Below are 27,197 nucleotides of genomic sequence, written 5' to 3' on the forward strand. Positions count from 1 at the left end.
TTAGCCCTCCTCAGGTCCACCACCAGCTCCTTAGTCTTTTTCACATTAAGCTGCAGACGATTCTGCTCGCACCATGTGACAAAGTTTCCCACCGTAGCCCTGTACTCAGCTTCATCTCCCTTGCTGATGCATCCAACTATGGCAGACTCATCAGAAAACTTCTGAAGATGGCAAGACTCTGTGCAGTAGTTGAAGTCCGAGGTGTAGATGGTGAAGAGAAAGGGAGACAGGACAGTCCCCTGTGGAGCCCCAGTGCTCCTGACCACTCTGTCTGACACAGTGTTGCAAACGCACGTACTGTGGTCTGCCAGTCAGGTAATCAATAATCCATGACACCAGGGAAGCATCCACCTGCATCACTGTCAGCTTCTCACCGAGCAGAGCAGGGCGGATGGTGTTGGACGCACTGGAGAAGTCAAAAAACATGACCCTCACAGTGCTCGCTGGCTTGTCCAGGTGGGCGTAGACACGGTTCAGCAGGTAAACGATGGCATCCTCAACTCCTAGTTGGGGCTGGTAGACGAACTGGAGGGGGTCTAAGTGTGGCCTAACCATAGGCCAGAGCTTCTCCAGAACAAGTCTCTCCAAGGTCTTCATGATGTGGGAGGTCAGCGCCACCGGTCTGTAGTCATTGGAGCCACTCTTGTAATTTTCCTTATTTCGATGAGGTCTCCCCTCAGCCCCTGACACTCCAGAGTTTTCCCAACCTCTCCCTGTAACTAATACGGTCTAAAACAAGCAACATCCTGCAGAACCTCTTCAAATTTCCCACCTCATTCTTGTAACAGGGTGACAAGAACTGCTTAAAGAACTACACTCTGTGGCCACTTTATTAGATGCAGCTGCTCATTAATGCAAATATTAAATCATGTGGCAGCAACTCAATGCAAAAAAAGCATACAGACGTGGTCAAAAGGTTCATTTGCTGTTCGGACCAAACATCAGTATGGGCAAGAAATGTGATCTTCGTTACTTTGACCATGGAATGATTGTTGGCGCCAGACGTGGTGTTTTGAGTATCTCAGAAACTGCTGATCTCCTACAATTTTCATGAACAACAGTCTCTCAAGTCCACAGAGAGAATGGTGCAAAAAAACAACAAAAAGCATCCAGTGAGCAGCAGTTTTGCATGTGAAAATGCTTTGTTAATGACAGAGGTCAGAGCAGAATAGTCAGACTGGCTCAAGGTGACAGAGACTCAAATAACAATTAAACAGCAGTGCGCAGAAGAGCATCTCTAAATGCACCACACATCCAACCTTGAACTGGATGGGCTACACCACAAAACTCCACGAGTATGCACTCTGCAGCCACATTATTAGGTTCAGGAGGCACTTAATAAAGTGTCCACTGAGTGTATTTACTTGGAAGTTATCCAGACCAGACAGTTTATGTTCAGAAATGAGATGTACTTTAGCTACCTGGAGTATTGTGGTCACTTCAGGTCACCCTATTATAGAAAGGATGTAGAAGCTTTAGAGAAGGTGCAAATGAGATTTACCAGGATCAGAACAGGTTCAGTGAGCTGGGGCTTTTCTCTTCAGAGTGAAGGACAAGAGATGACTTGATAGATGTGTACAAGATGATAAAAGACATAGATCAAGTGCATAGCCAGAGACATTTTCTCAGGATGGAATTGGCTAATACAAGGGGGCATAATTTTAAGATGATTGGAATAAGGGGCTGTCAAAGGTAGGTTTTTTTCACACAGAGTGATGGGTATGTGCCTAATCACAGGACAATTTTATGAGGGGTACAGATACAGTATGCAGAGGGGCATAGACAGGGTAAATGCTAGCAGGGTTTTTTCCGCTGAGATTGGATGGGACTACAGTTAGAGGTCATGGCTTAAGGGGTCTAAGGGGAACATGAAGGAAGACTTCTTCACTCAGAGGGCTGTGAGAGTGTGAAACAAGTTGCCAGCACAAGTGTTCCATGTGAGCTCAATTTCAAAGTTTAAGAGAAGTTTGAATAGATACATGGGAATAGTATGGTCCAGGTACAGATTGTAGGGAGTAGGCGGTTGGAATGGACTAGATAGGGCAAAGGGCCAGTTTCTGTTATGCACTTCTCTATGATTCTAATTTACAATGATCAATCAGCCTACCAACCAGTACATCCTTGGACTGTGGGAAGAAACCCTCGCGGTCAAAGGGGTGAACACACAAACTCCTTACAGGCAGTGGCGGGAATTGAACATGGGTCATTTAAACTGTAAAGCGTTGTGCCAACCACTACGCTAGAATGCCACTCTAATGATGATAAAGATGTTAATTTGGCCTGAGACATCAAAGACCATCACAAGATACTGAAAGTTGCTATCTAAAAGCAAGCTTTCCCTTTCTAACAAACTTTGTTACTCGCATTGGCAGTGAGTTTCCTTCCAACTAAAATCAGACTCCTGGTTCATTTATACTATGTTTATAAGCTTAAGAGAAGAAATACATTAAAATTACTCCATATATGTTGCTGTGTGTCAAAAAGAGTTCAAAAAGGTAACATCCATCAGTAAGGATCACTCACGACACACTCTCTTCTTGTTACTAACATCAGAGCCTGAAGATCCACACTCAGTGTTTTAGGAACAGCTTCCTCCCCTCCACCACCAGATTTTTGAACAGACATTGAACCTACTCATGAACACTACCTCGCTAATTTTGTTCCATTTTTGCTCCATAATTTATTTTTTAAATATCAAAATCAGCTTTAATATCACTCCCATGTTGTAAAATTTGTTGTTTTGCAGCCTCAGTACACGGCAAAATATAATAATAAAAACTATAACTTACAATAAGAAATTTACATATATAATAATTAAATAAGTAGTGCACAAAGAGATCAACAAATTTTTGAAAAGTGAGCTAGTATGCATGGGTTTATTGCCCATTCAGAAATCTGATGGCAGTGGGAAAGGAGCTGTTTCCAATACATTGAGTGTCTGTCTTCCAGCTCCTATACCACCTCCTTGATCTTCGCAATGACAGGAGGGCATGTCCTGGATGATGGAGTCCTTAATGACGGATGCCACCTTTTTGAGGCATTGCATTTTGAGGATGTCCTTGATGGTGGAGAGGCTACTGCACATAATGGAGCAGGCTGAGTTTACAACTGTGTGGTTCATTTCCAGTCCCGTGCAATGTCCTCTGTATATGGTACACCTGTAGAAGTTTGCAAGAATCTTTAGTGTGTGTGTATATATATATATACATACACACACACACTAAAGATTCTCTCTCTATATATATATAGTAGCTATAAAAAGTATTCATCCTACCCCCCCCCCCCCTTGGAAGTTTAAAAGTTTTATTGTTTTATTGTTTTACAACAATGAATCACAAGTTTAAAAGTTTCATGTTTTATTGTTTTACAACAATGAATCACAGTGGATTTAATTTACCTTTTTTGACATTGATAAACAGAAAAGACTCTTTAGTGTCAAAGTGAAAACTAACTTCGACAATTTGGCCTAAATGTACTATTTAGTAAATACAAAGTAATTAATTGCATAATTACTCACCCCCTTTAAGTCAGTATTTAGTAGATGCATCTTTGGCAGCAATTACAGACTTGAATCTGTGTGGATAAGTCTCTATCAGCTTTACACATCTGGACACTGCCATTTTTCCCCATTCTTCTTTACAAAATTGCTCAAACTCTATCAAATTGCATAGGGATAGTGAGTGAACAGTCCTTTTCAAGTCCAGGCACAAATTGGATTGAGGTCTGGAATTTGACTTGGCCATTCCAGGACATAAACTTTCTTGCTTTTAAGCCATTCCTATGTAAACTTAGCTTTAAGTCTGGGGTCATTGTCCTGCTGGAAAACAAATCTTCTCCCAAGTCACAGTTTTATAGTCTGCATCAGGTTTTCCTCAATGATTTCCCTATATTTTGCTGCAGTCATTTTATCCTCTACTTTCACAAGCCTTCTAGGGCAAGCTGCAGTGAAGCTTCCCCACAGCATGATGCTTCACATTAGGGATGGTGTGCTTTCAATGATGTGTGGTGTTTGGCTTATACCAAACATAGAAGTTAGTCTAATGGCCAAAAAGCTCAAATTTGGTTTCATCTGACCATAGAACCTTCTTCCAGCTGATTTCAGAGTCTCCCACATGCCTTCTGGAAAACTCGAGATGAGATTTCATGTGAGTTTTTTTCAAGTGTCTTTCTTTTTGCCACTCTCCCATAAAGCTGTGACTGGTGAAGCACCCGGGCAACAGTTGTTGCATGTGCAGTCTCTCCCATCTCAGCCACTGAAGCTGTGACTCCTCTAGAGCCGTCATCGGCTTGGTGGCCTCCCTTAATGGTTCTCTTCCTGCACGATCATTCTGTGCCATATTCTTTCCATTTCTTGATGATTGTCTTAACTGAACTCCAAGGGATATTCAGTGACTTGGAAATTTTCTTTTATCCATCTCCTGACATGCTTTTCAATAACCTTTTCATGGAGATGCTTGGAGTGTTCGTTTGCCTTGTTTTTGCCAGGGTACTGACTCACCAGCAATTGGATCTTCCAGATATGGATGCATTTTTTACTACAATCAATTGAAATACCTTGACTGCACACAGTGACCTCCATTTAACTAGTCATGTGATGTCTAAACCAATTGGAGGTGGCAGTGATGATTTGATGTCATATTAAAGGGGGTGAATACTTATGCCATCAATTATTTTGTGTTTTATATTTGTAATTACTTTAGATCACTTTGTAGAGATCTGTTTTCACTTTGACACGAAAGAGTCCTTTTCTGTTGATCAGTGTCAAAAAACAGCCAAATTAAAGCCACGGTGATTCAATTTTGTAAAATGATAAAACATGAAAGGCGGGTGAATACTTTTTATAGGCACTTTATATATGATCTTGCTGTGTTCACCGAGCTTGGCAGGCATTTCATCACCAGTCGAAGTGACATCCTCAATGCGCAGTTGTTGGTGTTTCTCTCTGGGAGTGCTCCTCGTTTCCTCCTCGTATAACTCCTCATTTGCTTGCCTTGGTCCTGATTGGCTACCCCTTCAGTTGACCTTTGAATCCTATTGGCTCAAGTTCTATTAGCCTTGGCTCTTAGGGGTTCATAGGTGGTATCTATTTCAATATGTTTCTTTATGAAGTCATCAGAAGAGAAGCATGCATCTGAAACATCTGGAAATCTCATGTAAAATACTTTTACATGAGTATAACTCCCATTTAAAGTGGTGGCTTTTTCTGTCTTCACGTACCAAGATCAGCAACTGAGGATCATGCCTACGTACTGCCAGTTTGAGTTCCTGTATATATATAGACACAGACAGTACATATTTCTTATTGGAGTTTATATTATGTTTTATGTATTACACTGCTGTCAAACAACAAATTTCACAACATATATCAGTGACAATAAACCGGATTCTGATTCTGATTCTGAATCCCTGATGGGGACAAGCTAAAAGCGAAAGAACAATGAGTAAGGAAGAAAGACAAGCAGAACAAAGTTCCTGAAAGGTTAATAGAATGATGGAATGTGTTAGCTGGGAAGGACATCAAAACTAGGACTAGTCTGAGCAAACAATTGAAATTATTTCTGGAAAGAGTAGACATTAAAGGATGTCACAATGAAACATTGCTGATGCATGGAGAAGGAATTGGCTAGACCAAACCTTCTTCCTGTTTCCTGTAATGTGCATGTTCCTGCTCACAGGGTTTTCCTCATGGTATGAAAACACATCTGTCTTCCTACATGATGGATTTCAATTCCCCTCGGTAGTTTTGATCCACTCCCTTGTGTAAACGTAGACCAACAGAGCGCTCGTGGACAGCTTCAGTTCATGGCAAACATAAAAAATTCCATAAATTTCATAATCAAGGTTGTTGGGACAAATTAAATGCTTTGACAATGCCTTGGAAACTCAGGAGCTTATTAAAATGAGAAGTTCTGCAGATGCTGGAAATCCAAAGCAACACACAGGAGATGCTGAATAAACACAGCAGGCCAGGCAGCATCTATGGAAATGAATAAGCAATCAATGCCTCAGGCCAAGACCATTCATCAGGATTGGAAATGATGGGGGAAGACACCAGAATTAAAAGTGGACAGAGGGGAAAGGGAATATCTAAAAGATCTTAGGTGAACCCAGATGGATAGGAAAGACAAAGGGCTGGAGAAGATAGTGGACCATAGGAGAAAGGGAGGAAGGAGTGATAGGCAGGTGATAAGAGGTAAGAGTGAGGAATAGAAGAAGAGGAGAGGGGAACTTTTTTTTACCGGAAGGAGAAATCAATATTCATGCCATCAGATTGGAGGCTACCTAAATGGAATATAAGGTGTTGTTCCTCCACCCTGAGGGTCGCCTCATAGAACAAGTGGAGAATGGGAATGGGAAGAGGAGAATGGAAAATGTCAAAGCATGACTGGGGGTCAGAATGAAAATGTTTGCCCACCAAGAAGTTCCACTTTTGATGGATGGAGTGGAGGTGGTTGATGAAGCAGTCCCCCCAGTTTATGACGGCTCTCACCAGTGTAGAAGAGGCTGCTTTGGTAGCACCAGACTCAAAAGCTGAACACAGCAAATTGACGAGTGAAGAGCTGCCTCACCTGGAAGGTCTAGTTGAGGTCCTGAATGGAGGTGAGGAGGCAGGTGTAGCACTTCAGCCACTTGCAGAGATAAGTGCCAGGAGGGAGATTAGTGAATCAGGAATTTATTGCTATCAGTTGGTATTTGGTTATTGTTATCAAGTGTGATAATAAAATGCAATCTTGTAGAAATTTGAGCGCTCTATTCAGATTCATTTATTTATCAGACGTACATCAAGATGTACAGTGAAATGTGTCATTTGCATTACATACCAAGGAATGAACCAACACAACCTAAGGATTTGTCAGGGGAGCTTATCACGCTGGATGTATACACTCAGTCCTTTTCCCAGAACTGGGGAATCAAGAATTAGAGGGCATAGTTGTTACGTACCCGTGACACGTGACAGTGGTACCCTTGTCACGTAACTGAGATTGAAGCTATACTGGACTTGAGGTAATGGTCTTGCGATGGTGGAGTGACATCATTTTCCCGCCAGTAGAGGTCATGTAACAGGTTTTTTTGACGGGGTATAAAAGGAGGACCCCTCCCTGTGAGGAGGGGCAGTTCGTGGCTGGATTTGCCATGTTGACTTCATGCCACTGCGTGATTTAATGTTATGTCGCAGTTTAGTTGAAAGATGAAGTTTTATCTAATGCCTAAAGTTTAAAAGGTCATTGCCAGCAGTTTCTTTATAATACTGCTAGTTGAGAATCAGTGGAGAGTGAAGATTGGAGTTCGGGAGATAAAAGATCGAGGAGAATCGATTTCGATGGTGAAACAGGTTCGACCTTGTTTGATCCTTATTCGGAAGGAATTCATTGACTGTTCTCATGTTAATCCCTGTGAAATAGCAGAAAGGATTGAGTACAGTGTTGTAAAGGAAAGGTCAGTGCCTTTAAGCCGTTACGTTATGTAATTTCTTAGTGGGAAAAGTTTGATTTGGGAACCGAAGCAACACGACGTGAAAGAGAATTTAAATCATCTTAAGAAGTCTCTCTCTTAAATGGACTGTGAGCATTTTGAACTTTTGCAAAATTACTTTGAAGAACTGTTTAAGCTTCATTGCTTTAAGAACTGTTTAAGCTGCCGCACTGCAGCTGATTTCCGGTTACGTTAGTGATTTGTTTACTTTTGGGGGGTTTGTTTTCAGTGTTTAATAAACATGTTGTTTGTTATAATAACCCTTGCCTAACTCATATATTTATTGTTGCTTGAATCCGTAACAATAGTTTTAAAGCAACAAAGGAGAGCTTTAATAGGAACATCTCTTTTTAACGTTTTATGTAACGTATGTGATCTGACCAATGCTTTAACATTACAACCTTGCTTTTTTCATTCTAGAACTCGTAAAATGAATGCTAATATTGCATTTCAGAATCAGACTTAATATCACCAATATATGTTGTTAAATTTGTTAACCTAGCATTAGTACAAAGCAATACATGATACATATGTGAAAATGGGTGAATTAGAGTATGTATGTATATATATATGTGTGTATATTAAGCAGTTAAATTAGAAATAGTAATGCAATAACAGAAATAATTTAAAAAGTGGTGAAGTAGTGTTCATGGGTTCAATGTCCATTCAGAAACCGTATGGCAGAGGGGAAGAAGCTGTTCCTGAATCACTGTGTGTGCCTTCAGACTTCTGTCCTCCTTCCTGATAGTAATAATGAGAAGAGAGCATGTCCATAAGATATAGGAGAAGAAGTAGGCCATTCGGCCTATTGAGTCTGCTCCACCAATCAATCATGGGCTGATCCAACACACACATCTGCACCTGCAGATTTCCTCGTGTATGGGCTGATCCAATTCTTCCAGTCATCCCCACTCCTCTGTCTTCACCCCATAACCTTTGATGCCCTGGCTAATCAAGAACTTATTTATTTCTGCTTTAAATACACCCATTGTCTTAGCCTCCACAGCCACTCACGACAATAAATTCCACAGATTTACCACCCTCTGACTAAAGTAATTTCTCCACATCCCAGTTCTAAATGGACGTCCTTCAATCCTGAAGGCGTGCCCTCTTGTCCTAGAATCCCCTACCATGGGAAATAACTTTGCTATATCTAATCAGTTCAGGCCTCTTAACATTCAGAATATGTCTATGAGATCCCCCCTCATTCTCCTGAACTCCGGGAAATACAGCCCAAGAGCTGCCTGACATTCCTCATATGGTAACCCTTTCATTCCTGGAATCATCCTCGTGAGCCTTCTCTGAACCCTCTCCAATGTCAGTGTATCCTTTCTAAAATAAGGAGCCCAAAACTGCACACGATACTCCAAGTGTGGTCTCATGAGTGCCTTTTAAAGCCTCAACATCACATCCCTGCTCTTATATTCTATACCTCTAGAAATGAATGCCAACAGTTCATTTGCCTTCTTCACAGCTTCTCAACATGGAGGTTAACCTTCAGGATATCCTGCACAAGTCCCTTTGTATTTCTGCATTTTGAATTCTCTCCCCACCTAAATAATAGTCTGCCCGTTCACATCTTCCACCAAAGTGCATGACCATACACTTTCTAACATTGTATTTCATTTGCCACTCCTTTGCCTATTCTCCTAAACTCCTATTCTCTAAGTCTCTCTGCAGGCTGTCTGTGCCTGCTGCTCCTCCACCTATCTTTGTATCATCGGCAAATTTAGCCACAAATTCATTAATCCCATAGTCCAAATCATTGACATATATCGTAAAAAGCAGCGGTCCCAAAACCGACCCCTATGGAACTCCACTGGTAACAGGCAGCCAGCCAGAATAGGATCGCTTTATTCCCACTCTCTGTTTCCTGCCAACCAGCCAGTGCTCCACCCATGATAGTAACTTCCCTGTAATTCCACGGGCTCTTATCTTGCAAAGCAGCCTCACGTGAGGCACCTTGTCAAAGGCTTTCTGAAAATCCAAGTACACCACGACTACTACATCTCCTTTGTCTACCCTGCTTGTAATTTCCTCAAAGAATTGCAGTAGGTTTGTCAGGCGGGATTTTCCTTTTATGAAACCATGCTGGCTTTGGCCTATCTTGTCATGAGCTTCCAGGTATTCTGTAATCTCATCCCTAACAATCAATTCCAACAACTTCCCAACCACTGACGTCAGGCTAACAGGTCTATAGTTTCCTTTCTATTGCCTCCCACCCTTCTTAAATGTCCTGGGTGAGAGGGACATTTACCATTGACTTAACCTACAAGTTAACCTTTAGGACAGAGGTTCCCAAACTTTTTATGCAATAGACCCATACCATTAATCAAGGGTTATGTGGACACCAGGTTGGGAACCCTTACTTCAGGAAATCCTGCACAAGGACTCCGAAGATCACTTGCAGCTCTGATTTCCATTGTAGTCCCTGTTTAGAAATTAGCTTTTGTCTTGATTCCTTCTCCCAAAGTGTATGACCGTGCACTTCCCAACACTGTATTCTATCCACCCCTTCTTTGCCAAAGACCTTCTGCACACTCCCTGATTCCTCAGCACCCTGCCTATTTTTGATCATCCACAAACTTAGCGACAAGGTGCATGACCATTCATTTTCCTGGACTATATTCCATCTGTCACTTCTTTGCCCATTCTCCTAATCCATGCAGACTCACTGCCTCTTCAACACTACCTTCCCCTCCACCTGTCTTTGAATCACCCTTTGTAACATCTGGAATGTGCACGAGAGAGAAATGTATTTTCTGTCTGGACTTCTGAAAGGGAATCGGGTCAGTACCTAAAAGGAAGAGAAATGCCAGAGCAACACACACACAGTGCTACAGGAGTTCAGCAGGCCTCCTTATGTGTACTGCTTGGATTGCCAGCATCTATAGATTTTCTCTTGTTTGAGAAATGTCAGAGCTTGAACGAAAGGGTTCAAGCTTCCACAGAGACACCCCTGGACTTGATTGGTCAAATAGCATTCCTTGACCTTTCGACAATTTGGTCACTCTTTCAAAGGGGCAGCACAGACAAGATGGGCTGACTGGTCTTTAGCTCCCATTCTGACCTGCATTCAGAACCCCAAGCTGAGGATCATGCTTGGAAAATGGCTATTAATGCAGCTTCTACATTGGTCACGTCTAAGGAATGCGCCAAGTCACCCTGTCACTCTTGGAGCATTAAGAATGGGCAGATGGCATACAATGTAAGGAAGTATATGGTCGTGCAGTTTGGCAGACGGAATAAAGGTGTAGACTATTTTCTAAATGGCTGAAAAGTTAAAAATTTGAAGTGCAAGGGGACTTGGGAGTCCTTGTGTAGAATTCCTTAAAAGTCACCTTCTGTAATAAGAAAGGCAAATGCAATATTGGCATTTCTTTAGAGAGGGTAACAACATAAAAGCATGGACGCAATGCTAAGACTTTCATGGTATTGCCCAGACCATATTTTGAGTACTGTGAGCAGTTTTGGGCACCATGCCTAAGAAAGGATGAGCTGGCATTGGAAAGAATCTGAAGGTTTATGACAAATGGTCCTGGGAATTAAAGGGTTAATGTGTGAAGATTGTTGATTGCTCTGGGCCTGTATTCGCTGAATCTGGAAGAATGAGGGGGAATCTCATTGAAACCTATGATGTAATGAAAGTTCTAGGTAGAGTAGAGGTGAAGACGATTTTTCAAACAATCTCAGACCAGAGGCACAGCTTCAGAATACAAGGATGTCCCTTTCAAATTCAGAGCCATATCAATGGGCCAAATGGTCTATTTCTACTCTTATGTCTTATGTCTTATAGTGACATAAGGGATTGAGAGACAGGACAGAGGTTTTCAAAATTACAAAGGATCTTGATGGCATAGTTCTGTTTAATCAATGCTCTGTGCTGTGTTTTTTAACCAAATTGCCTTCCTGCCTTTTTGAATTGTAGTGTGGCTGTCCAGTCTACTGGACCTGTGCTCCCTGTCACCAAGATCTGGTGCTCAAACCAACACAGACTGTGGTGGCAACACATGCCACAAGAATGCGAACTGCACCGTGATGGCTGGGAAGTTCGGGTGCTACTGCAACATAGGCTTCACGGGCGACGGAATACGGTTCTGCGAAGGTAGGAGATTCTGCTCATCAATGTCTGTTCTTGAATGAACAAGGCACTAACATTCACAGTACAAAAGGAAGCCATTCAGTATATTAGTGCTACAGCGTTGGTAATTGGTACTATATAAGTTATTGTCAATTGGAAATTGTAATTGATTGTCACATGTACCAAGCCACAGTGAAAAATTTGTCTTGCATACAATCCATAGAGCTCTATTCATTTCTACAGTGTATTGAGATAGTAAAAGCTAACACGATAACACAATACAGAATGAAGTGTTACAGAGAAAGTGCAGTGCAGCAGACAATATGGTGCAAGGTTGATGTGAGATCACCTTTATCGTGCAAGCTGTCCATTCTAAGAGCCAAAAGGAACCTAAGCCCATTTGCTGGGTATGAACAGACCACAGGCAATAAGCTGTAAGATCAGAATGCGGGCAGTTGGCCCATTGTGTCTGCTCCACCATTCTATCATGGCTAATTTATTATCCCTCTTAACCACATCTTCCTACCTTCTCACTGTAATCCTTGATGCCCTTACTAATCAAGAACCTATCAACTATCACTTTAAATATACCCAATGACTTGTCTTCCACAGTCGTCCATGGTAATGAATACCACAGATTCACCACCCTCTGGTTAAAGAATTTCCTCCTCATCTTTATTTTAATGCAGGCGTTCCCAACATCTTTTATATGCCATAGATCACAACCATTTACCAAGGGATCCATGGACACCATGTTGGAAATCCCTCTTCTAAAGGGACATCCTTCTATTCTGCGGCAGTTCCTATTATTGTAAACGTCCTCCCCATGTCTACTCTAGCTAGGCCTTTCAATAATTGATAGGTTTCTATAAGATCCCCTCTCATTCTTCTAAACTCCGGTGAGTACAGGCCCAGAGTCCTCAAATTCTCCTCATACTTCACAGGTGTGCAGTCATTGGTTGCTGAGACCTGCATTCAATCCTGACATTATGTGCTTTTGCAGATGCAACAGGTTGTCAAGAAGGACTGTTGGCCTCCATTGCTGGAGGGTTTGTACTTAAAAGCAGGGTGGTAATGATGCAACTGTGCAGGGTCCCGTTGAGGCTGCACCTGGAGTACTGAATTCAGTTTTGGTCTCCTCACTCGAGGAAAGATACACTGCCTTTCAGTGTAGAAAAGGTTCACCAGATTGATTCTGGAGAAGAGCAGGTGAGCCTGTGAGGAGAGATTGAGTCATCTGGGTCTGTAATAGTTGGAATTCAAAAGAATGAGATGAGATCTTCCAGAAACACATAAAATTACAGTGCCTAGAAAAGTATTCAACCCCTTGGAAGTTTTCATGTTTTATTGTTTTACAGCATTGACTCACAGAGGATTTAATTTGGCTTTTTTGTCTCTGATCAGCAGAAAGACTCCTTTAAGACAAAGTGAAAACAGATTTCTACAAATTGGTCTAAATTTTTTACAATTATTGAACAGAAAATAATTAATTGTATAATAACTCACCCCCTTCAAGTCAGTATTTAGTAGATGCACTTTTGGCAGCAATCACTGTCTTGATTTGTGTGGATAGGTCTCTATCAGCTTTCTACATCTGGAAACTGTAAATTTTCCCAATTCTTCCTTACAAAAGATCTTAAGACATAGGAGCCCAAAGCAGCAGTAGAGACTACCTCATTCAAAAGACTTAAGGTGAATTTAGATAGAATTTTCCATATCAGGGGACTTAAAGTTATGGAGTAAAGGTCACTGGTACTGAGTCCACATCCAGGTTAGCTATGATCTTAGGTTTGATGGGCCAGATGGCCAACTCCTGCTCCTATTTCTTATGTACGCATGATGGTTCCTTTTCATCTACCAAAGTAGATTGGCAACTACAAATCGCACATTAGTGGGCATAATTGGTAATTGATGAATTTTTGGCTGATGTACCAAGACACAGCGAAAAATTTGTCTTGCATACTATTCATACAGATCAATTCATTACATGGTGCACTGAGCTAGGACAAGGTAAAACTATAACAGAATGAAGAATAAAGGGTTACAGTTACAGAGAAAGTGCAGTGCAAGCTGACAATATGGTGCAAGGTCATAATGGGATACTTCCAAAATCTTGTTGTAGGGTTTGGAGGCTTGTGTGCCTCAATGACCTGGAGATCCATGCTGACTGGAGTCAGGGTTTTATGCTTTGGCTCTTGGTAGGGTCTCCCATGCCAAACAGATAAAAAAGTTGGAGGTAAGCCCAAGAGTGATCCACTGGTCCTCCAGGTCCAGGGCTTCAGCTCAGGGCTAACAACACTGATTAGTCAAAAAATAATTGTTAAAGAAAAAACAATGAAAAATCCTTCTATATAGACAGAGATAGAGAACCTTTACTGCTGCCCTAAACACCAGTAGTGTAACAAGCAGTAAGTTAGCATAATGAAGTAGATTATGAGGTCAAGAGTTCAGCTTTAATGAGTAAGAAGACCATTCTAAGCCCATTTGATAGGTGTGTAGATAAATTGCCAGGAAACAAGGTGAAGGGCAATGGAACTAATTGGATTTCAGCTGATCAAAATCCCCTGTAATGTAAGATTTAGAGGGTGGGGAACCTCTGCAGTTCTTCACTTCTGAGAGTTGTGGAAGCTGGATAAATTGGTTAATTGTTTTATTACTGCAACATGTACCAAGGTACAGTGAAAAGCTTGACTCGTATACCATCAGGCTCTTGAACCAAAAGGGAATAACTTCACTCACCTCAATGCACAACCTATAGACTCACTTTCAAGGACTCTTCATCTCATGCCCTTGATATTTATTGCTAATTCATTTATTATTATTGTTGTTTTTTTCTTTTTTGTATTTGGGCAATGCAAATTTCCTTTTGCACATTGGTTGTTTGTCTGTATTGTTGGGTGTGGTCTTTAATTAATTCAGACAAAGAGACAGACATACTTTATTGATCCCGAGAGAAATTGGGTTTTGTTACACAGCCGCACCAACTAAGAATAGTGAAGAAATATAGCAATATAAAACTGTGAATAATTAAATAATAATAAGTAAATTATGCCTAGTGGACATAAGTCCAGGACCAGTCTATTGGCTCAGGGTGTCTGACACTCCGAGGGAGGAGTTGTAAAGTTTGATGGCCACAGGTAGGAATGACTTCCTATGACGTTCAGTATTGCATCTCAATGGAATGAGTCTCTGGCTGAATGTATTCCTGTGCCTAACCAGTACATTATGGAGTGGATGGAAGTCATTGTCCAAAATGGCATGCAACTTGGACAGCATCCTCTTTTCAGACACCACCGTCAGAGAGTCCAGTTCCACCCCCACGACATCACTGGCCTTAAGAATAAGTTTGTTGATTCTGTTGGTGTCTGCTACCCTCAGCCTGCTGCCTCAGCACACAACAGCAAACATGATAGCACTGGCCACCGCAGACTCGTAGAACATCCTCAGCATCATCCGGCAGATGTTAAAGAACCTCAGTCTCCTCAGGAAATAGAGACGGCTCTGACCCTTCTTGTAGACAGCCTCAGTGTTCTTTGACCAGTCCAGTTTATTGTCCATTCGTATCCCCAGGTGTTTGTAATCCTCCACCATGTCCACACTGACCCCTTGGATGGAAACAGGGATCACCGGTGCCTTAGCCCTCCTCAGGTCCACCACCAGCTCCTTAGTCTTTTTCACATTAAGCTGCAGATGATTATGCTCGCACCATGTGACAAAGTTTCCCACTGTAGCCCTGTACTCAGTCTCATCTCCCTTGCTGATGCATCCAACTGTGGCAGAGTCATCAGAAAACTTCTGAAGATGGCAAGACTCTGTGCAGTAGTTGGAGTTAATTCTATGGTGTTTCTTTGTATTTACTGCGAACGTACACAAGAAAATGAATCTCAGGGTTGTACGTATATGTACTTTGATCATAAATTTACTTTGAACTTTGATTCATACGGATCAATTCATTACAACAGTATGTTTAAATAGTACAAGGCAAAACAATAACAGAGTGCAGAATAAAGTGTTACAGTGAAAGTGCAGAGCTGATGGACAATAAGGTGCAAGGTCATTAGGGTTAGATTAATCTTAGAGTAGGTTAAAAGTTTAGCACAACATTATGGGCCAAAGGGCCTGTTCTGTTGTAAGTTCCATGATTTGTGTGCTGAACCTGTAACTGTGAAGCCCACGTTGGCTAAATCAGGAGTCACAGCAGGGCTTGGCAAGTTGAAGCCACATTGTTTTCCCTGGGAAGCTGCCAGTTCCCAACACAATGTCCCGTTGTGTCAAAAACAAAAGTGTCTACATGCGAGAAAGCCAAGTATGGGGAGTCTGTCTAATCCAATCAGATATAGCAAAGATATTCTTTCAGATATATAAACAGACATGGACACGGCCTACAAACGAGGTGTGAGCATGAGTAGCCACTCCCGTCTTCCTTGCTGGCACGTAACCATAGTATTAGCGCAATCACTTTTGTTTTATTTACTTATTGAGATACAGCACAGAGCAGCCTTTCCAGCTGTTCATGCCACACCATCCAGCAATCCCCGATTTAACCCTAGCCTAATCACATGACAATTTACAATAATTAATTAACCTAACAACCACTATGTCTTTGAACTGTGGGAGGAAACCAGAGCACCTGGAGGAAATCTGCACAGTCACAGGGAGAATGTACAAATTCCTTACAGGCAGTGGCAAGAATTGAACCGAGGACGCTGGTACAAACCACTATGCTACCGTCCAACAATTACTGTTCAGGGATTGATTCCTGCCACTGTCTGTCAGGAGCTAGACTGCATGGTTTTCATCTGGGTGTTCTGGTACCTTCCCACGTTCAAAAAAACATCTCAATTAGCATTAGGAAGTTGTGGGCATGCTTTGTTGGTGTTGGAAGCTTGGTGACACTTGCAGGTTGCCTCCAAGCACTTGCAAGTGAAAAAAAAATGGCACGTTTATCTTTTTAAATCTTCTGAACCAGAGTCCAGCCTACCAGGTGAAAGTTAAATGGAAAGCTAGGTGGGAGGGAAGGGTTAGATTGCTAATGAAGTAGATTAAAGGGTCAGCACAGCATCATGGGCCAAAAGGCCTGCACGGCGTTCTATGCTTACAGCATCATTTGCGATGTGCTGTGGTAAGTGGGCAGCCAGTAAATGTAGCCCTGATTCTGGCACCAACATTGCAAGCCCTGATGCACCATCAATAACTCTCTCTGAGGCGTAAAGGCGAGATATCGGCTTTTATTGACTGGAAGAAGGAACAAGCAGTAGTTGACCACCATACTACATCCTGGAGACTGAGAGGCCAGGCTCAGACCTCAATCGCCTTTATATCGGGGTCTGTGGGAGGATCCACAGGAGCAGTCAGCACGGGGCGTGTCCAGACAGGTATATGTAGTTCACCACAAGCCCACAACTCACTAAGCCTAACCCACACGTCTTTGGAACGTAGGAAGAGACTGGAGCATCTGGAGAAAACTCCTTACAAACAGCGGCAGGAATTGAACCCCGATAAGTGAGGGCTGAAGCTGAAAGCGATTGCGCAGACTGCTACGCTACCCTGCCGCCAAGGAAGCCAGTAGTGGCAACGCAGAGCGGAAGTATTCTCCACACAACCCCAATATACTCCCCGGCAGTTTAATAAACAACTCACTGCAGCTACACAAAAGCCTTGATCGGCAGACAATGCCAAAAGATAATTTGAATTCCATATTCCAAGGCAAATCGGCTGCTTCCTTCCTCCCAGGTGACTCAGGACCTTGATTAGCTGCGGGAGATGGGGTGAGGGGTTCAAGGAGAAAGTCTCAGAACATGCAGAAATACGATTAACCTCACAGAGTACAGACCATGTTCCGAAAGGGAGGCATGCTGAGGAGTAAATAAAGGCTGAATCGCTCAAGCTGTAAATAGTGTAGTTCACACTCTTAGAATGGGGAGAGGGTCTAGCCTCCTCATCATAGAGGACATCTTAAGCAGGTGGTGCCTTAAGAAGTCGACATCAATTATCAAAGACCCTCATGTACATGTATATATGTATATATGTATACCGTCAAACAAGGCTATATTTTTCCAGACCAGGGTGTAAAACACAGTAATAAGCATAACACAATAACTTAGGAAAGTGAGAATTAAATCAATCATACATAAATATACAAAGTAAAATGCATAAATTAAATATTTACAGTACAGAACAAATTAACCAGTGACACCTCGCTTGCCATGTGATAGGGAGTTCAGAAGCCTAATGGACTGAGGGAAGAGACCGTTTCTCATCTTGCCCATTATTGTCTTTATGCATCGGCGTCTCCTGCTTGATGGTAGAAAGTCAAAGATGTTGCTGGATGGATGGATGGGGTTCTGCGTATGCAGCGGTGCTGATAAATGTGCCCGATGGATGGTAGGGAGATGCCCGCGATCCTCTCAGCTGGTCTCACAGTCCTTCGTAGGAACTTGCGGTCTGACGCTCGACTGCTCCTATGCTGGATGGAGATACAGCTTCTCAGGACACACTTAACGGTGCTCACGTAAAATTCAGTTCCGATGCTTGGGAGGTGGAGGAGCCTTGCTTGCCTCAATCTTCTTTGGAAGTGGAGGTGCTGCTGTGCATTCTTATTCAGGGAGGTGATATTGAGGCACCGGGTGATGTGAACTCCCAGGAACTCGGTTCACTTAACTCTCTCTACAGAGAAGCCATGTATTTGCAGAGGGGGATGGTTCACCTGCACCTTTCTAAGGAGCACGTTAATTTCCCTGGTCTTCTCCACGTTCAGACTTTAGGTTGTTGTTGTCACTCCTGTCCACCAGCTGCTCCACTTCTCTGTATTCTGACTCATTATCGTTGTTCACATTACTACCATCAAGGAGGAGTTACAGGAGACTGAAAATGTACTTAATGTTTTAGGAACATTATCCTTCCCCCTCCACCATCAGATTTCTAATTGGTCCATGAACCCATAAGCATGTGGCTCGGCCCTGCTCAGTGCTTGCTAGCGCTGTAAAGCGTCTGCGCTAACTGCTTTACGCTACCGTGCAAGATCACCAGGCTGGACCCTGTAGAGGAACGGTAGGCTCTCTCTGTCACAACTGTCACAACAGTTGCTGGCAATGACTCAACCTGGGTGTGGCAGAAGGCAGCCTCAGTCACGGAGAGCGCTGACAACAACGCAACCCAGGAAAAGGACAGCAGATTTCTCACAAAGAGATGGAAGCAAGAGATTAGACATGGAATACAAGAGCCTCGAAGGAATGAATGAGACAAATCATTCTGTCCAACACAATGACTATAACTATATACATGTATACGCTAAGGGACGAAACAAGAGTCCTCTTTAGATAATCATAGAATGCGGGAAACCTGTGCCTGCCACAATGAGCCTGATAAGATTAAACCAAAATCTCAAGGGCTTAACAACTCTCGTTCAGACAACAATTAGTAAATGAAGGTCTTGTGAAACCCAGAAGCCCAACGCTCTTTGCCAAGTACAGAAGCTCATAGGCTCAATACAGCAATACATTAAAAATTACCATAGGTTATAATAACAAATATATACAAAATAAACAATACCCTTAACTGTGTGAAGAACTAATATTCCTCCCCCCCCCACCATACTTCCCCCGGTCACCTTAAAATTATGTCCCTGTGAATTAGCCATTTTTTTTCCAGGGAACAATTCTCTGGCTGTCCACTTGATCTATGCGTCTTATCATCTTGTGCACCCCTTTAAGGGCTAATTCCAACTGCCTCCCCAACAACACAGCACTCCTTCCGTACTGCAGCACAATGAATCCCACAAAGGAAGGCAGCTGAAGTTTGAAGAGCGCCTACGCTCCATTCATTCACCAGCACAATTTCGCACCCAACCCCCCTCCCCACCCCTGGGGCTGTGGACATTCTCACTGGTGGCAAGAAGCCAAATCTCAAAATTGGAAGAAAAAAGCCATCCTGTTGTGGATTCCAGGAAATCCTATGGAAATTGTTATCAAATCCCTTGGCTAATCAGGCATGTTGCAGAAGATTATTATTTTCATTGGCATCCCAGTAGATGTGCGGAAACAGCCCGCATATGCTGACTGCCCCTACACTTTCAGGCATTTCTTAATGCTCTCAGGAACACAGTGTTATCCTGGAGTTGAAGGGAACCATGAGCATATGTTTGGGTAGTCCCAGAGACGATTGTTTCATGGCCTCCCTCTTACCGGGATGATCACTGTTCTTCTTGATTCATATTAAGTGTTACTCGTATCAAACACCATCCTCCTCCATCACCAGGCATTTGAAATAATCAACATCTTCTGTCCAATGAATCCATATTCCATTTTGCCAAGTCTTTTTCCCCAGTGTTGGGTAATCAGGAGCTGGAGGGCATAGGTTTAGGGTGTAGCTCCTGGCTTCTTACCAGAATCAGTTCAAATATCACCGGCATATGTGGTGAAATTTGTTGTCTTTGTGGCAGCAGTACAATGCAATACATAAAATGACTACAGTACTGTGCAAGTGTCTTAGAATATATATATATATGTTTTTATATAGGTGCCTGGGATTTTGGCACAGTACTGTAAATGAAATTTACTGCCCCTCCTGTGGGCAAAGCCTGTTTTATAGTAATCAAATGTGATCACTCAATACTGAAACAGATCTAGCCATAACCATATTGCTGTTGGATCTTGCTCTGAGGAAGATGACTGAGAGGTTGGCACAAACCAGTCACAAGATGGCACAGTGGTGCATCATTATTTGTGCCAAAATCCAACACAGTCCGAAGGATGCACCTGAGGCAGCCCACCATTGTCACCATGCTTCCAGCGCCAACATAGCATGCCCACACCACACTAACCCTAACCAGTATGTCTTTGAAATGTGGGAGAAAACCAGAGCACCCAGAGGAAACCCACTTGGTCACAGGGAGAACATACAATCTCCTTACAGGCAGAGGTGGGAATTGAACCCTGGTTGCTGGTACTGCAAAGTATTGTACTAACCGCTATGCTACTCTACTGCCCAGCCAAATACTGAGGCAGAAATAAGACTGAAAGAGTACAGAAAAAAATTTACAAGGATGTTGCTGGAACTTGAGGACCTGAGTTACAGGGAAAGGTTGGATAGGTTAGGACGGTATTTCCTGGAGTCTAGGAGAATGAGGAGAGATTTGATAGAACATCGAAGAGTACAGCACAGGAACAGGGCATCTGGCCCACAGTGTTGTGCCAAAGCAGCTAAAAGTCAAATCAAAACCATCCAGACAGCAATCCCTCCAACCTACATCATGTCTTCCTTACGTCCATGTGCCTATCTAAATTACTTGCAAAATTAGGTGGACTATCGATAGGGTAAATGCAAGCAAGTTTTTTTTTCCCACTCAGGTTGGGTGAGTCTAGAACCAGAGGTTACAGGTTAAAGATGAAAGGTGAAATATTTAAGGGGAAACATAAAGTGTGGTGAGGGTGTGGAATGAGCTGCCATCAGAAGTAGCGCATGTGGGTTCAATTTCAAGACTTAAGAGCAATTACGATACGTTCATGGTGAGAATCAAACCCTGGCCGATTTTAAAGCTGGTGCTGTAAAACATTGCACTAACTGCTCTTCTCTACTGAGTAGCCCTAAAAATATGGAACATTTAGAAACATAGAAGACAGGTGCAGGAGTAGGCCATTCAGCCCTTTGAGCCTGCTCCGCCATTCAATATGATCATGGCTGATCATCCAACTCAGAACTTTGTACCTGCTTTCTCTCCATACCCCCTGATCCCTTTAGCCACAGGGGGCATATCTAACTCCCTCTTAATTATAGCCAATGAACCGGCCTCAACTGTTTCCTGTGGCAGAGATTTCCACAGATTCACCACTCTCTGTGTGAAGAAGTTTTTCCTCATCTAATAGGGCCTAAAAGGCTTCCCCTTTATCCTTAAACTGTGACTCCTCGTTCTGGACTTCCCCAACATCGGGAACAATCTTCCTGCATCTAGCCTGTCCAATCCCTTTAGAATTTTATACGTTTCAATAAGGTCCCCCCCTCAATCTTCTAAATTCCAGCAAGTATAAGCCTAGTCAATTCAGTCTTTCTTCATATGAAAGTCCTGCCATCCCAGGAATCAATCTGGTGAACCTTCTTTGTACTCCCTCTAAGGCAAGAATGTCTTTCCTCAGATTAGGGGACCAAAACTGCACACAGTATTCTAGGCGTGGTCTCACCAAGGCCTTGTACAACTGCAGTAGAACCTCCCTGCCCTTGTATTCAAATTGTCTTGCTATGAATGCCAACATACCATTCACCTTTTTCACCGCCTGCTGTACCTGCATGCCCACCTTCAATGACTGGTATACAATGACACCCAGGTCTCGTTGCACCTCCCCTTTTCCTAATCGGCCACCATTCAGATAATAATCTGTTTTCCTGTTCGTGCCGCCAAAGTGGATAACCTCACATTTATCCACATTAAATTGCATCTGCCATGAATTTGCCCACTCACCTAACCTATCCAAGTCACCCTGCATCCTCTTAGCATCCTCCTCACAGCTAACACCGCCGCCCAGCTTCGTGTCATCCGCAAACTTGGAGATGCTGCATTTAATTCCCTCGTCTAAATCATTAATATATATTGTAAACAACTGGGGTCCCAGCACTGAGCCTTGCGGTACCCCACTAGGCCCTGCCTGCCATTCTGAAAAGGTCCTGTTTATTCCCATTCTTTGCTTCCTGTCTGCCAACCAATTCTCTATCCACATCAATACCATACCCCCAATACCGTGTGCTTTAAGCTTGCACACTAATCTCCTGTGTGGGACCTTGTCAAAAGCCTTTTGAAAATCCAAATATACCACATCCAATGGTTCTCCCCTATCCATTTCACAAATGTGTTATCCTTGTGCAAGGTCTACACTAATATTCTCTATATTATTCCAAATTTAGTATATGTACTACCAAAGCATATCTTGATGAGTAGCTAAGGGTCTGAATTGCTAATCAAGAATCTATCAATCTCTGCCTTCAATACACATGATGTCTTGGCCAAAGATTTCCAAAGATTCACCACCCTCTGGCTAAAGAAATTCTTCCTTATCTTGATTCTAAAAGGACACCCCTCTATTCTGTGGCTGTGTCCTCTGGTCTTAGACTCTCCCACCATAGGAAACATCATCTCCACATCCACTCTATAAAAGCCTTTCAGTATTTGATAGGTTTTGATTAGGTCATGCCTCTTTCTTCCAAATTCTTGTGAATACGGGCCCAGAGCCGTCATACGGTCTTTATATGACAAGCCATTAAACCCTGGAATCATTTTTGTGAGCCTCCTTTGAACCCTTTCCAGTTTCAGCACATCCTTTCTAAAATAAGGGACCCAAACCTGCTCTGAATACTTGAAGTGAGGCCTCACCAGTGCTTAATAAAGTTTCAACATTTATAAAGTCCTCTTGATATGAATGCTAATATTACATTTGCCTTCCTCACCACAGACTCAACCTGCAAGTTAACTTTTAGGGAATCCTGCAAGTCCCTTTGCATCACAGTGTTTTGTATTTTCTCTCCATTTAGAAAATAATCAACCCTTTCATTTCTTCTACCAAAGTGCACTTCCCAACACTGTTCCATCTGCCATTCATCAGTCCATTCTTCTAATTTAAGTCCTTCAGCAGCCTTTCTGCTTCCTCAAAACTACCTGTCCCTCTACCTATCTTTATACCATTACAAACTTTGCACCAAAACCATCAATTCCATCATCCAAATCATTGACATATGATACAAAAAGTGTAAAATAAACAAATAAAAGGGTGCATTAATAAGTTAAAAGGTAAACAGCATAATGGTACTGGGACTTCATATGTGACGAGATGTGGGTGGTGGCAGAGAGTTCAGTAGTCTCGTGGCCTGGGGAAAGAAGTCGTTTTCCATCCTAACAGTCCTTGTCCTATTGCTGCGGTACCTCCTGCCTGATGGTTGGCTTGGGGTGGGGGGTGGGGGTGGGCGGTAGTCAAAGAGGTTGTTGGACGGTGGGATCTTGTTGTTCTTACTGGGGTCTGGCCTCTGCGTCATTCCATCCCCATCAAGCTGTTGTCCCTCCTCAGGTTCAGAGGTCATTGGACATGGACAACGATTTGCAGGCGGTGATGTCCACATCCAGTGATGAAGTTAACTTTAGGGACATCACAGTGGCATTGCGTCTAGTGCAACACTATTTCAGCTCAGGGTGTTCCAGAGTTTGAACGATTCTGGTGCTATCTGTAAAGAGTTTGTACGTTCTCCTTGTGAACTGCATGGGGTTCCTGCAGATGATTCGGTTTCTTCCCACAAAAGATGTCCCAGTTAGTAGGTTAACTTGTCCTGTGATTAGGTTAGGGTTAAATAGCTGGGTTGCTTGCCAGTGCAGCTAGTTGGACCGGAAGATACTGTTCTGCTCTGTATCTCTAAATAAAATAAATAAATAAAGGATTTACTTTAAAACACTTAATCTTCTTGGAAGGAAGTTCTTTTCAGTGCAGTTTTAAAAACAAGCACTTTATCAAAAGTACGGAACTCAACAAAGCCAGTAGAAATTTATAAAATAGTGAGAGGCGTAGGAGGGTGGACGGTCATAAAACTTTCCCCAGGGAATATTAAAGAACATGCTTTTAAGATGAGGGGGGAAAGTTTTAAAAATACTTGTAGGGAGAGTTTGGGATAGGCTAGGAGCTTTTGCCTTGGAGCGTAGGAGAGTAGAAGGTGATTTTCCAGCCTCCCGTGAATTATCTATCTATTTATTTTATTTATTTTAAGATACAGCACAGAATAGCCCTTCTAGCCCTTTGAGATGTACCACCCAGCAACCCCTAACAACCCTGATTTAATCCCAACCTAATCATGGGGCAATTCACATTCACTGACTAACCTATCTGATATGGCTTTGGACTGTGGGAGTAAACTAGTGTATCCGGAGAAAACCCATGTATTCCACAGGGAGAGCATACAGAGACCCCTTACAGAGACCACCAGGATTGAACTCCTAACTCTCATGCCCTGAGCTGTAATGGCATCTATCTATCTAACTACCTATCTGTCTATATATCTATATGTCTAATTGGCTGGCCATCTATCTATTTATCTACCTACCTACCTATCTATCTATCCATCTACTATATATTTATCTATCTAGCTAGCTAGCTAGATAGCTGGCCAGCCAGCAATCTATATATCTATCAATCAATCTATCTATCTATGCGCCTGCTTTTCGATCTGTCTATTCATCTGTTTATCTAACTAGTTGGTGAACAAGCAATGGAGGTATCTATCTATCTATCGGTCTAACTAGATGATCAGCTATCGATCTATCTATCGTTCTATCTATCTGCCTATCTAATTTGTGATGTGTCATCAGCTTCAGCAATCTACCACCAAGGTCTTGGTTAAATAGCTGTTTGTCTGGAACCTTCCCCTGAACCTTACTGCCATGGGAGACCCTATCAGGAGCTAAGCTCTAGAAGGCACGATGCCTGCTGGATAACTCCATGACTCTGTACGGGACAAGGTTTTTTTTCTTATACAGAGAATGCAGTGCCTGCAACGGGCTGCCAGGTATAGTGGAGGAAGCGTTCAGCTCAGAGTCTCCTCCGCTATTCAATCATGGTGGATATTTTTCCCCCCGATCACATTCTCCCACATTCTCCCAGTATCCCTTAACTCACTTAGTAATCAAGAACCTATCAATCTTTGCTTTTGTTTAAGCGAGCTGTGAAGGACAGGTATTTTATTTACACAGAGAGTGATAGGTGCCTGGAGCGGGCTGCCAAAGATCATGGTGGAAACAGATATGACCATGGTATTTAAGAGACTGTTAGACTTGTGGACATGCAGGGTGGAGGGTTGTAGATCATGTACAGGCAGAAATGTTAGTTTAATTTGGCACAGACATCATGGACTGTAGGGACTGCTTCTGTGCTGTATTGTTCTATTTTAATCAGAATCATAAAATACTTATGAAGATGTTCTATTTCAGAACATGATGTGGACTATTTATCAATGAACCATTCACTTCCGAATGACAGGAGCATCTCTCTCTAGACTACAAAGGGCTACAGATCCCGGAATCTGATGACAAAGGGAAGTGATAAGTGGAACCAGAAAAGGGAGAGATGAAGGGCTGATGGAAGTATTTTGAGGGAGGACAGGAGACCCAGTGTGTTAATTTTGTAGATGAGTGGCTAATTCAATCAGATGTGAAAGGGGAAAGAAGATGATGTGAGAGAATATGGTGGAATCAGAAGGAGAAAGGAAGGAAGATAGAGGGTGTTTGGTTCATACAATCTGCATCATTAAACATTCTTCATGATGGCCTCAACATGCTGGACAGATCATCTGAGACCTCAATGCCCCAGAAACTTGAAGCTGCTCAGCCTTTCCACCACTGGCCCTTTGATGGGGACTGGTCCACGTTCTCCTGACTTCCCCTTCCTGAAGCCCGCCATCAATTCCTTGGTCTTGCTGACACTGAGTACAAGGTTATCGGTGCACCACCAGTCAGCTAGCTGATCTATCTCACTCCTGTACACCTCCTCGTTGCCATCTGAGGTTCTGCCAACATCAGCAAAATTATAGCTGGTAATTGAGCTGTGCCAAGCCACACAGTCATCAGTGTAGAGAGTATCTCTAAAACTGCTGATCCCCTGGAATTTTCATGTACAACAGTCTCAAGAGTTTACAGAAAATGGTGTGAAGAACAAAAAAAAACCCAGTGAGTGGCAGTTCTTGGATGGAAAAGCCTTGTTAATGAGGGAGGTCAGAAGAGAATGTCTAGGCTGGTTCAAACTGATAGGGAGGCGACAGTAACTCAAATAACCACGCGTTACAACAGTGGTGTGCAGAATGGAATCTCTGAATGCATCTCTGAACCTTGAAGTGGATAGGGTACAGCAGCAGAGGACCACAAACCTACAGTCAGTGGCTCCTTTATTAGATACAGGAGGTACCTTTATTCAGTCCAGATCACCTAGTAAGGTGATCACTCATCGAGGTGTATATTGAAAATATACAGGGTACTATTGTGAGATGAATGGGAAGAACAATTTTCCTATTGGCTTCATCTCTTCAAGGAGGTCTTCACGGAGGTTTAGCACACAGAAGAGCTTTGCCAACAGTAAATTCACATATTTTCATATATGTCTAAGTATTTATTATACGGTGCTGTCTAATAACTGAGCTACTCTCTAGTTGTAGAGAAGAGAACAGCTATGAGCCATCTCTATAAAATAATCAGGAATAAATCCAATAAACCCAACAGGGGGATTCAGGAGTAGATTATCCACCCAGTAACTGGTGAGATTGCAATGCAATGGGAAACCATAATATTTACCAATGTGTCTGCAATAGGTCACAAGAAAGGTCAATGTCAATAAAGATACAAACTTATTTAACAAACCTGAAATATTTGTTGAAAGTGGAGTCACGCGTATATAGGGTCATAAAGAAAGCTTTCAATACGTTGGTCTTCATAAATCAAAGTATTGAGATAAGGAGTTGGGATGTAATGTTGAGTTGTATAAGACATTAGTGAGGCCTGGTTAGGAGTATTGTGTGTAGTTTTGGTCACCTACCTAAAGGGAAAAATGTAAATAAGTTTGAAAGAGTACATAGAAAATTTACAACAATGTTGCCGGGTGTGGAGGACCTCAATATTAAGGAAAGATTGACT

At 42.5% G+C, this 27,197-nt stretch overlaps 1 protein-coding gene and 1 non-coding gene across 2 annotated transcripts in view; one reads left to right on the forward strand and one right to left on the reverse strand.

Annotated features, from left to right (window-relative positions):
- Positions 1-27,197, forward strand: part of adgrl4 (adhesion G protein-coupled receptor L4) — a 146,070-nt gene that overhangs the window by 9,859 nt on the left and 109,014 nt on the right. The window contains exon 2 of the mRNA XM_059983773.1: positions 11,402-11,578. Coding sequence (XP_059839756.1) covers positions 11,402-11,578 — 177 coding nt within the window. The remainder of the gene's footprint in view (positions 1-11,401; positions 11,579-27,197) is intronic.
- On the reverse strand, positions 22,364-22,467 carry LOC132402365 (U6 spliceosomal RNA). The gene has a single exon (XR_009514883.1). It is a non-coding gene; the product is annotated as a U6 spliceosomal RNA (small nuclear RNA).

The sequence above is a fragment of the Hypanus sabinus genome, chromosome 11 (assembly GCF_030144855.1).
Source record: "Hypanus sabinus isolate sHypSab1 chromosome 11, sHypSab1.hap1, whole genome shotgun sequence".
NCBI lineage: Eukaryota > Metazoa > Chordata > Chondrichthyes > Myliobatiformes > Dasyatidae > Hypanus > Hypanus sabinus.